The sequence below is a fragment of the Chrysemys picta genome, chromosome 6 (genome assembly GCF_011386835.1).
Source record: "Chrysemys picta bellii isolate R12L10 chromosome 6, ASM1138683v2, whole genome shotgun sequence".
In the NCBI taxonomy this organism is placed as follows: Eukaryota; Metazoa; Chordata; order Testudines; family Emydidae; genus Chrysemys; species Chrysemys picta.
Window position 1 is genome coordinate 18,082,712 of NC_088796.1, and position 12,634 is coordinate 18,095,345.

The 12,634-nt window shown below is 36.6% G+C and overlaps 1 protein-coding gene across 1 annotated transcript in view; it reads left to right on the forward strand.

Moving 5' to 3' along the window:
* The window catches only part of DCC (DCC netrin 1 receptor), a 945,550-nt gene that overhangs the window by 780,413 nt on the left and 152,503 nt on the right, over nucleotides 1-12,634 (forward strand). Inside the window, exons 13-15 of the mRNA XM_008166035.4 lie at nucleotides 1,421-1,562; nucleotides 4,589-4,699; nucleotides 12,082-12,276. Of these exons, the coding sequence (XP_008164257.2) occupies nucleotides 1,421-1,562; nucleotides 4,589-4,699; nucleotides 12,082-12,276 (448 nt within the window). The remainder of the gene's footprint in view (nucleotides 1-1,420; nucleotides 1,563-4,588; nucleotides 4,700-12,081; nucleotides 12,277-12,634) is intronic.

A 12,634-nucleotide genomic window follows, 5' to 3' on the forward strand; every position in this document is an offset into this window, starting at 1 on the left:
GCTACATTACATCATTTAGCATTAAAAACCCCACCTATTGATTTTGAAATGTCTAATTGATTTGGACCGATAAATCACTATGCAGTAGATGTGCAAAATTGATTTTTATATTGCAATAATTAATTTGATATGTGCCATAACTTTTATTTGTGCATGGACTAAGCAATTCGATGATGATAATTAATTGTATATGGTCAAACTATCCACTGCCCTGTAGATTACTCTTTCTTTTGTCCAAAAGCTGGTTGCCTAGGTTCTATTAAAGACTGGGTATGTTACTTTTATAGGGCCCTGATCCTGTGAGGTCTTGAACATCCTAATTGTCCAGTGATGTCAATGGGAGTTAGGCACTCAGTACTCATGTGACCAGATTCTTACAAAGAGTTAATTCCCAGACAGTGGTCCTGGGGAAGAGATATTGATGAACAACAAAAGCTCCCTTATAAATGGTAGCTCAGATTTCACTTTTCAGATAAGAATCATGCCTTTGGGGATTTTATTGTATCTGTTGATAACATGGTGTAAAGTGAATTATCATAAAGAATCATAAAAGCAACTACCTCAGATTTCAAAAGTGACGAATGATTTGGGGGCACTTCAGTACTGGGAATGCCCAGTTTGAGTCACCTATTTTTCAGAGGATGTGGTGCTCAGTACTTATGAAAATCAGGCTCCTTTTAAGGTGCTCCAAAAATGAGACAATTAAAGTCATTTTTTGGAAAAGGCAGGCCAAGGTATTTACACTAATTTTGATTAAGTTTATTGCTGTTGACTTCATCGAACAATTCTGCTAAAATGCTCTAGTGTGTTAGAATCAGCAATAAGGTTAAAGCCAAGGGGACTGATCTTTTGATGGCGACTAATATAACTCAGAAATTACTCCACTGACGTCAATGGAAGTAGAAAGCTCTTGATGAGAACCTGTCTCTAAATATTTGTACAGCTAGCATGGGTGGTTTTGTAACTTCGAGGTTCACTAGAAAGTGGAGATGAGCCACAGTATATGTTCACCTATGAAGATGACAGCTGTAATATCACAGAAGTGCATGAAGGAGCTGAGACGTCCCTTTGGCCTGTTGAAATGAAATGTTCCTGAAACTGAGACAGTTTTCCAGCAAGGGACCATGCTATTTATTTCCCAAGCTTCAACCATCCACATAGTCAATTTTGCCAATTAGTAGGTAGTTTTAGTGATGTCATTGTTTTAATATTTTCAACCCTATTTGGTGCCTGGGTTTAAATTACATTTGTTTGTTCTAAAGTTGATTGATTTTAATTATTACTACTATGTTGTTATAAAAAACAGCCTTGACACCTATCCCTTCTCCCTCCCCACCCCCAACACACTTTTGTTTACTTGTGATTCCATTTCTCGTCATCTTTTGCAAAAATTTCAACATTAACATCTCCTTTTTTACAGAGCATCAAAGTTAGTTGGCTACCTCCACCATCAGGCACACAAAATGGATTTATTACCGGCTATAAAATCCGACACAGAAAGACTACCCGCAGGGGTGAGATAGAAACACTGGAGCCAAACAACCTCTGGTACTTGTTCACAGGTTAGTGTTCATGGTGTAGCTTTGCAAGGTTTTGATGAATTAAATGCTTTGGGAATAAAATATATTTTCACTTCAAGGAAACATTGATTTCTTTTCTGGCAAGTGACATTTATTGGGCTGTACAGAAACAATCTTTATATATTTTTTTACTTTTTCTCCTTAATGCTTTTTTTCATACATTTTGTCCCCTGGATTTCATCACCTTAATGAAAGCAAATTCCCTCTGTTCATCTTAAGCGTAGCTTGGTTTCTCAGACCACTGAGTCAACCACACATCCTTTCTCTTAGTACAATGACATCTACCACACAGATTTTTTCTCCATCTGTCTTCTTGTATTTTATGTGGGGGGGGGGGGGGAGAATCTCTCTTCCCAGTGTGAAAGGTCCAACACTACACTATTTTAAAAATATAATTGCCATGCTAAGTGTAATCAGCCAAATCAGTACTTTAAAGGTAACATTAAATTAAACAAAGAATAATTTCATTTGAGTCCTTTCTGGAGGAGGATGTTGTCACAGAGCAGATGTACCGGTATTTCTCCTCAGTGGCCCAGCCAGGGCACCCACTTTGAGGCTTTCAGTTCTCCAGCCATTGCCTTTCTACGGCGGAGACCTGCATCTCATGCCCTTCTGACTGGGGTATTTTCAGGCTGCACAGCTCCCTGCCTTACTGTGTTATTCCCAGCATAGACAGGCTGCCCAAGCACACCTGCTTGCTTTCTCTTCAGAGATAGTTAACAGATGTAATTGCTACAGTTATACATCACCACACTTTTTTTTCTGTACAAAACAGAGAAAACATCCTAAAACAATAAAGAACCTACACGCATGCTAATAAGCTTACCAGGGTTCACCCCAACCCTAACATAGATTCTGGCAGAAGCAGTCCTTCAAATCCCCATCCAAGGGGATTCCTTGTGCTTACAAGTTCTTCACAGCTCCAGCTCAGAAGAAGCACACAGTTTTATGGACCTCAGGAGGCCCAGTGCTTCCAGTCCTCCCCTAAGGATTGGGGCCCTCCATGGACCAGGATCCTGTCTATTTCGTGGATCAGAAAGAAGGCCCTGAGTCTGTTTAAAACCAGGCTATTTATCCAAAAATCCTGAAGGATCCAGATTGAACTAGTATATGCATAACTCTCCTGGAAGGTGCCTTCAAAGGGTTGGTAATGGAGGAAATACATTAGCATCCCCCTCCCTGATCGAGAAGGTACATCAATTCCACAATAACGCATACACCATTTCATTTTTAATACCAATAGGCCCCCAAAAGTATTAATCCTAATGGTCCCTTCTAGTCTTAAAGTCTGAGTCTATGAGTAACATTTAACTTGTTTTCAGTAAAGTTTATCTTAATTCCATAAAGTTTGTCCAGGATATCGTCAGACTATGACAGGTATATTTTCATATTGCACCAGCAATATATGTTTATTGTGAAGGAAGTTAAGTTCCATAGGTGAAACCCAGGCTCTTCCCCTGAAATTCCCCACTCCATTTACTTTAAAATAAAATAGTGTTGTTTGAGAGTTGAAAATATTTCTGTCTCATGAAAGGACATATCTAAGGGACAAAAAAATTATTTATTTTGAAAAAACACCAACTTTGTTTAGAGTCACAGAAAATCAAAAGCAGAAGATAATTTTTACATAATTAAGATCTAATGATGCAACTATGAGTAGTTCTTACTCGTGTAAATAGTCGCAAAGATAATGGGACTACTTGAGTAAAGGTTTTAGGACTAGTGATAATTGGATTCAGAGCAGGGTAGTTTTGGGGAGATAAAAATTTCAGGTTTGTTGGGAAAGAATGAAACATTTCTATGATAGGTGATTTCAAAATAAAAAGTGGTGGCTGCTCAGAGACTTGGAGTGTTAAAAGTGCTTCAGGAGGTGATGGATTAGTGGGATATGGTCAAAGGTACATAATGAAGGGAGTTTATCACATGACTCCATAATTTGTTCCACTGATATCATCACAGTCTATGATATATCCCTCTGTAAAATATACACATACATGCATACTGTACTCTATATACTAATATAAATATAATAGAGCTACCTTGATCTTGGAAAATTCAACATTGCTGAGGAAGAAAGACTGTCCTTGAAGTTTTGACTCTAACTGAAAAGTGAGACTCAAATGTAGGCATGTACCTGGGATAGAAGACTGGGCGCTGGTTGTCTCTGCGGGGGCATTCAATGTGTGGAAGATTTTCTGCATTTTAAAATATTAAGTTAGGTATTTGTTTTGGGAAAGTAGTGGAAATACATATTTAAATTTGCAGGTTTAAAAACAAAACTTCCTTCAGACCTCATAATTATAGGCTCTAATATAATAAAATATTAAAAAATAAAATAATAAAATGGTTGCTAGAGAAGCTGAACTGTACAGTTGTTTTAAATGGATGACTTAAATATTCAGTTGTAAATACTGGTTACAATCCTCTATTTGTTAGGCAGGTGTTTTTGCAGGATAATGTAGAAACCTGTAATAGTAAAGTAACTTAAACAAAGATTTTAAAGATTTTAAAAGGCTGCTGTCTGTTTTATTGTAAGTTCCAATGTCTGATCAATTTAAATTGCTGTTTTTAATTTTGATCATTCTTCCCCAGAGAATGTTTGCAGTTCAACATAACAGTTTTTCTTATACTTCATGGTCAGGATGGACTAAATAAAATGATAAAACACTTATAGGAGGTTTGGTGGACAGATTGTTTCACCATAGCAACATAGGGTCCAGAATTAAGTCTATGAGCTAAACTGAATTGGTACTAAGTAGCAACAGTAATAGAAATGTGTAGTGACCAGTGGTTCTGTTGTAAATGAATATGTCTGTAGGAACATACTAACTATTGCTGTTCATATAAAGGAATATATTAGTTCAGGCCTGTTTACCTACACAACTAAATGTGGCAAGGAAGTTGGAATTTTACTGGAGACTATTAATTTTGCTCTCGTTCTGTTGCAAACTTTGGAATCTTGATAAAACTTTTTTTTTTCTGTTTGGTTTATATTATGTTTTTTACAGGACTTGATAAAGGAAGCCAGTACAGTTTCCAGGTAGCTGCCATGACAGTCAATGGGACAGGACCCTCCTCAGATTGGTATACAGCAGAAACTCCAGAGAATGATCTTGATGGTAATTACATTTCTTTTCAGACAGTATCACCACATTCCTTCTAGGTTTTTATCTGATGGGTGTCATTCTAATTGTTACCTAGAGCTTTACCCAGAGGCTGTGCAGGTCTTGGGTTAGATTCCAATGATTATAGTCGCAGGAGCTGTTGTCTGGGTGTTTTTGAGCAGAAGAACTCAGTGATTACCCATTATTAAGATTGCCTGCTGCTTTCTGAACAAGTGAAGGGGAAGGGACAAGACAGGACAACTTAATTTTATTCTCTCATTTACACTGGCACTCTAAGAACTCTCATTTTCAGTCTCACTTTTTTTTTCAGTTTTTGCTGCACTTGCAAAAATATACAATAACAATCTTGGATAATAACCAACCAAATAATGTGTACATAGATTTCACTACTACTATTTCTTAAGCTATGTCTCTGGTCTGATCACCAATAAAGAGTCAAAAGTCTTTGTTATAATTATCAGGTATTAGAATTTCATGCCTGTGTGTCATGACTATTTGAAAGAAAATTAGTATGAAGTGAATCAATAACATCATGAACGATAAACATAATCAATCAGAGAAGCACTTAAAATAATAGTGATGCCTCTAACTCAGCAAAATGAGCCTACAAATGTCTTGAGGATTATTGTCTTTGAGTATCTATTTTCAGATGGTTGGCAATGAAGCCACATAATAAGTGAAAGATGATAGGATACAGGAACTTGAAAAATAGTGAATGTAAAAATGATTACAGATGTTGATATAAAAGAAAAAAGTGACTGAAAGCAAAGGGACAGATACACTGACTGAGACATTCGAAGAACTAAAAGAAGAAAGGAAAAGTAATGGAAATATCTGCCTACTTTCAAAAGTAAAGAAAGTGCAAGTAAAATGGAACAAAAAAGATGCAGATAGAAATTGAGGAAAAAAACTAAGGAGAATTGTCAAGAAGCAAATATATAAGGAAGAAGATCAATAGAAAATATGGGAAAACTGAATGGGGGTGGGGTGGGGAGAGGAAACTAATCAAGGCTCAAAAGCAAAATAAAGCCAAAACATCTAAGAGGAACAGAGGTAAAATGGATGAAAGAATAAACAGGCAATTGGTAAAAAGGCAACAGGAGATTATCATCTTCCTTTTTTTTGTTTTTTGACTGAGAGTCTTTCCTCATGATCTCACAACCAGCCTGCCCTACTTTAAGCATTTTTCCTCACCACCAATTCCATTTTTATGGAGGAGCCAGGAATGACTCTATCTGGCTTACTTGGCACCTAAAATATTGTATTCAATGCAACTGGGTTCCAATAAACATTTTAAAGAGGTGATGACACTTTTGGAAGTGATGTGACCATACTGACTGGTTACAATATGCTATGGTATCTGGTGATGTATGCTATCATTCTACTAACTACTATTTTGGGTGGACAGCGCTTTCAGAAATGACACATTACTCAAGATGAGAGCAGCTGGCCACTCATTTGGAGGTAGATCTTAGTAAGTAAAACTAAATATATTCTAAACACGTCTCAATAGTTAATATCATGTGTTTTTTTTTTAACAAAAAAAAGCAAATACATCCGTTGGCTTTATTTATTTATGTTGCAAAATGAAACACAATGCATTTCTTGGAACACATTTGTTTTTATTTGCATTTAATCCACATCAAAATATTATGATATTTGTTTTCCTCCAACAATATATATGTATATGCATGCAAAGATGCTAGCAGCGTAATCATAGGGGACATGCAATGAAAATGAAAACACACTGATAATGAAATTAAACCAAAGACTTTTTTCATATATTGTGTCTACACATATTTACATTTACACTACCAATGAAAAATCTGTAGTGAAGCTGCAGCAATCTGACACTTTGCATGCATTGTGTTGCATAATATATATACCGCTGAGATACTCTGATAAACTCCAGGGAGAAATCGACTTATTACTGTAGTTATGCAAAGTCCTGCAACTGTCAGCTAAATAGTAGAAATGCTGTTGCACAGATTGTTAACTGCAATTCCCTTTCTGCTCTTATGGTTTATGCAGTTTCTCTTGCCTTCACTGTATGTCTGCTTGGCATAAGCAACACAAAGATGAACAGTTTCTAGGAGAACTACACTAACTCCCTATGGATATTCCTTTTAATTAGTGTGTTTTGTTAAAGTGATTAGAAAGCCAAACATCACTGCTTATTCAAGGTTCCCTGGAAAGCCTGTGTGCCCTTACTGACAGCTGGGAAGCTTTTAAATATTTATTTTTGAGCCTCAAATTTTGTGCTTTAAAAAATGGAAATTTAGTTTTCCCCATAGGGTCTGATTTAAATAGCTTGAGCAAGGATGCAAGAGACTCAAGTTTGCAAAGGTATCCTCCAGGAAAACGGGTTTAGGATTTTCAGTTTCTGCTGGCTGCCTTGAACAGATGGAAGCTATTATACATATTAGTGATATAGTTTAACTTCAGCCCCAAATTAGTGTTTAAGAACATGACAAGCTAAACCTGTATTACAGTGTAGTTTTTTTCTGAAAATGAATTGTGGGAATACAGGAAGAAAATGAAAATAATATCAGGTAGCCTTAGTTTAATCTGTAAAATATACAGCTATGAACTCCAGAGAATCCTCTACAATTGCTAAAGTGACCCAAATATAAATAACTTCCTTAGTGTTGTCAGTTAGCCTGAGGAATTAAGGACCTTTAAACATACGACATTCCCTGAATGAAAGACGTGTGCTTGGACCATTACATAAAAGAGTTGTTGATTAAGGATGAAATAAAGAAGACAGCACATTATGCAGTGAAACTATGGTATAAGGTTTCATTTCTTACAGAATCTAGCTTGACTACATGGTACCTTGTAGACACGCCCTAAGATTCTCAAAATGTGCATAGCGCAGAAGGTAAAGAATGCAGAATCAAAGTAACATGAAGTGTTTCCTAACCTCAGACATAAGAAAAAGTAAGAGTTTCTTACTGGCTCTATGGGCCAGATTCAGCCTTCAGATACTTGTGTGCAATTCTTGTTGAGTTCAGCAGCTGGTGTACACATAGAATTTTTCCTTCTATGAATGAGGACAGGAGACATCAAATTACAGTCAGAGGAATTCCATGCACAATTGTAGAGTGCAAGGAGAGTGGAATCTTTATTCATGCTAGAAGCGTTGACAAATGTAGAATGTAGAATGGAGATCTTTCAAAGCAGGTTTGAGGATTTATGTATAGAAACAGAATTTCAAGATTCCTTCTTTCAGAAATGTCTCAGACACTATGTTTAATATCAGGTAGACAGAAAAAAGGTTAGAAACAAAGGCATAACTGGATATTGAGCATAAAAGTGCAAAAAATGCAGTAAAGAAGACAGTAAGAGGAATATCTATATATCTATATGCTAAGTCTAAGTAGATGTTTAATGCATTTAGCTGGAAGATGATGGGGAAGTGAGTTTTACCAGGGACTAAATGTAAAAGGTATGTAAAGAGTAGAGCTGTGTGAAGGATGTAAATTCTGCTTCACAAAGTATTTCAGATTTTGAAATTTGGCATTGTTTTGAATCAGAACAAACCCAACATTTAACATTTTTTCCAAGGGATGATTTAAAAAATCATTTCAAATCAAGCACCACGTATACTTTGGCTTCATTTTTGACTTTTTTAAAAAAGTTCATATTATATATTATAAAAAAGAAAATATCAAAATGAAAAGTCACTTCACAATGAAAAAAATTGAAATGTTTCATTCTGGAAATGATGCTGAAATGTCCCATTACAACATTGCACATCTATGCTAGGAGGAGGAGACCCTGAATGTGGTATTATTTAAGCCACAAAATTATTTTTAAAATACCTGGGAGTATCTGGCTGATAAAATTGTACAATGCAGGTAATTCCATGATCAGTTCTTGGGGGCAGCTATCATCCCTTCCCCTTTTTCTGCTTATTTAAAGTGTGTTTTCTGTAGCTCCTTTACCCATCCATTTTTTATCTGATCCATATCCATTCCCAATGGAATACCTGCACTGGACATCTGCCACAACGTTACACAATGAATTGTGATATTGTAGCCTAACTCCCCTTTTTCTACCCCATTAAGTCCACAACTCACTGTGGGGAAGGCAATAAACCCATCTCAGCTAGGCCAATTCGGTGGTGAGGGAAAATTCCCTCTTTCCACCAGCTTCTGTACAAGCCCCATTACTGAAGTTGAAGGGGGCAGTTTACCTCCTACATCCAGCTGGAGAAAGGGCCCCACCTTAATGCACGGTGAAGACATTGGGCCTTTTTTTCAGTTTTTGTCTGGAATGACCTTTTTACAACATTGACACCGTTTTACAAAGCATTTGGTTTTAACAACTGCATTTTCCAATGGAAAATTTTTCCATCTTAATTTTTCTGATCAGCTTCAGAAGTACATAAAGTAGAAGCGATGAAAAGAACAGTGGTGAACTAGGAAGTATTCATTGATGAATGAATGTGGCTGTGGACACAGTGGGCCAGATGCTCAGCTGGCACAAATCACCATAGCTCCATGGAAGTCAATGGAACTACATCAATTTACACCACCTTGGGATCTGGCCTAAAGTAATCTAGTTTGTGTTTAAGAAAGTTTACAGTGCATTATCATCCAATAAGCTTATACTCTCAGAATTGACATGGGTGGTATTGGGATGAGCAACTTGAGCAGATGAAGAACCTACCTGGATATCCAAGGCAGATTGTAATTGCGTAAGGGGAAATATTTTGGATCTTTTTAGATATGTGACCCAAAGAAATAATGGCTAGCAATGTGATGAAATTGTTTAATCACAAAAAGAAACTGTGGGTCTGGTCAGTACAAAGGCAATACATTTCAGAATTACCTGGATAGATGAGGAGTATGGATAGATTGCTTCATTTACTCAAGAGTAGAAAAATATCAGATAATAAGGTTAAGCAAAAGGACTATGTTCTGTATCATTTCTAATCATAATTAGACCAGTACCAGCCATGGAAACAGAAGTGGTAGAACCATTTGTATAGTGGGGGCGCTGAGAGCCATTGAACCAAACTGTAAACCCTGTCTATAACGGAAACCACTTCAAGCCAGGGGGTGCAGTAGCACCCCCAGCCCTCCTAGTTCCAACACCTGTGCATGGAAATTCCACAGTCTGGCATATAATTAAGATTTCTTGATGGAGTCTTAGCATTTACAGTGTTTTTTGCAGCATCTGAGTGATGTTACATTTCTGTTCCTTCTGGTTGTGAACAAAACCTTCAAATGGGAACCAATTCATTTAGTTTCCATGAGTCTGCCAGCAGGAAACAAGCTCTTCCAACAGTGGATTGTTCACTCTAAAAACTTAGCAATATTCAGAAAGATTAGATTAACCACATTTGCAGTTCTCCTAAGCCTTTATGCCAACACCTGGCATCATCTAAGTAACAATGTAAAAGGAGTAGGACAGGTGCTAGATTTAAGCTAGAATTATAGATCGAATTCTTCTGTCTCGAAAATGAATTCTGCCCCTGAAATGTCCTCTGTTCCCATGTTCATAAAACTTTTATGTGGGCAAATAGTACAAAATAGGTGAGTTCACCTTAGGTTCATTTTTATCTCTGTGTTTCACAAGAAGGGTAAATTCTTTATAGTTTGTTTTTAGCTATTGAGAGAACAGTGGCACTGATGTTTAAAATTGTATGATACATATGTTTGAATTCCTCCATACGAACAGTTCAGCATATCAGAATAAAATTGTTTGACCCCAACTGCTACCTAGGGACGTCTATGTAGGTGTTAAAATCTCTATGTATTATATAAGTGAGATGTAAAGATTATTGCTTGACGCCAATAGCTTTTTGAATGTTCTGATTTCATGAACTGCTTGAGATTTACTGTTTCTACCGTGTGCAAGGAATCCAGTATCGCCTCTTTCTACGACTTCCTATTACAAGGTGCTAAACTGCTACTATATGTCTGATTCATGTAAGAACCACTTTTGTAATTTTGAAAATCATCAGTATTCAAAGACAGTGATTCAAGTAACTTTAGATTCTGCATTGACGCAAAGTTTGGAGGTCAGAAGGAGATGAATGACAATTGTATATGATTTGCGGTGGCACTGCTGGTGTAATCTGGTTTTTGTTTTGTCATTAGCTATTCTTCAATGCATTTCCTTCATTCTTAAAATGTATGACCGTGTATAGCAACTTTAAGAAAACTGAGTGCAAAGAACTTTTAAAACTTGCATATCAGACTGGTAATGTACTAATAGTTCTTCAAATGTACTAAGAATTCAATAGTTCTTCAAATGTGTTAAATAGAATTCATTTCAAAGCACATAAAATACCAAAGACACCATTGTACCATATATGACAATAGGACTGAAAAGTTATTAATTCCATCTTTTTTATGGTCTTTTCCAAGGTTTATAGTGGGAATGCTTCACAATCTCAAAATATCTTTTGTTGGAGTTTTACACCTGCATTTTGTACCTCTACCCACTCCCCCCATGCATTTGCCTATTATATTACAGGCCTCTTCACTGGGGAAAAATAGTAGCTTGTCTCTTTCTGCTCTCAAAAAGACAAGCTACTGTGCTGCTCTTCTAAAGAGACTTGTGATATAGTAGCTACCATACGCTCCAACAAAAGGCATTTATTCATCTATTCTTTAAAGTAAAAATGGGTTCACTGAAGACAAAGTGTGCTAGTTATGCGTCAAGTCATTAAGTACTACATAGAAATGAATATGCCTTGAGAGAACCTGTATAAAAATATCATTGTATTATTTCATTTTATTATCCGAGTGCTGTTGTATTATTCAGAACAGCCTCCAAGCCAAGGGAGGCATGTCCAAGAAAGTTCAAGCTTGCTTGCTCGTAATTAACATTACAGTTTTCATAGGCATGAGATAGGTCATTGCTGTTATAAATGCTATTATATCATTCACAAAGTCAACCAGTTCATTAAATACTGTAGTTAAACTACTGGCCCATGATAAGTCATCTAGTTGATTTCAGCATCTTATTTGACTTGCAAATAAACCAGGAAGACTTTAAAATTTGTTATGGGGAATTTTTTATCAATTCCAAACATTTCCATTTTCCACTTTCCTGCATAATTTCGGATCTGCCTTGTATTCGTATGCTAAAAATGGGACGAACAGAGGGATATTCTATTATTTTAAAAAAGAGGAAAAGAGATCTTATATGTTGAAGAAGCTGCTTAATGTGCTTGTTGCTGAAGAATGTAATTCAAAACAAGGCTGAATGTTCAAAAGGGAAATTGCATGTAGACTATGCATGTAGCTCTGAGATTCCTGGTTACTTTCTTATAACGTATTTCTTAATCTAAACTCTGCCTTTGTAAATGGTAAAACTCAATGAGCAGGATATTAATGGATCCTTTCTTTGTATCCCAGAATCTCAGGTTCCTGATCAGCCAAGCTCTCTTCATGTCAGGCCATTGACAACCAGTATCGTCATGAGTTGGACTCCACCACTGAATCCAAACATTGTTGTACGCGGATACATCATTGGCTATGGAGTGGGCAGCCCATATGCTGAGACAGTGCGAGTAGACAGCAAACAACGCTACTATTCCATCGAAAACTTGGGTAAGTAGCTCTTTGTTCTTTAGAGATTTTAAAAGAAAAGTTTTTTCTGGAGTTTACTAATTTTGGAGACTTTTCCTAGGCTATCACTAAGGCCTTGTGTACAAACCAAATTTGTAGCCACTTAACGGCTGAATTTGCCATAGTATGGCTTGTGCCAACACACACAATGGTTAATATTCAGCTACTAACAGCATTGGCTACTGAGGTTTCACTCCTGCAGTTGACCAAAACTGGCACTTGGTTATCTTCCTGTAACCAGGTTGTAACACTATAATTCTGCAGCATGGATGTCAATGAAGGTGTTATAACCAGGTTACCAAAATAAAGTTGTACTTACAGTCTAGATGGAACCTTAGTT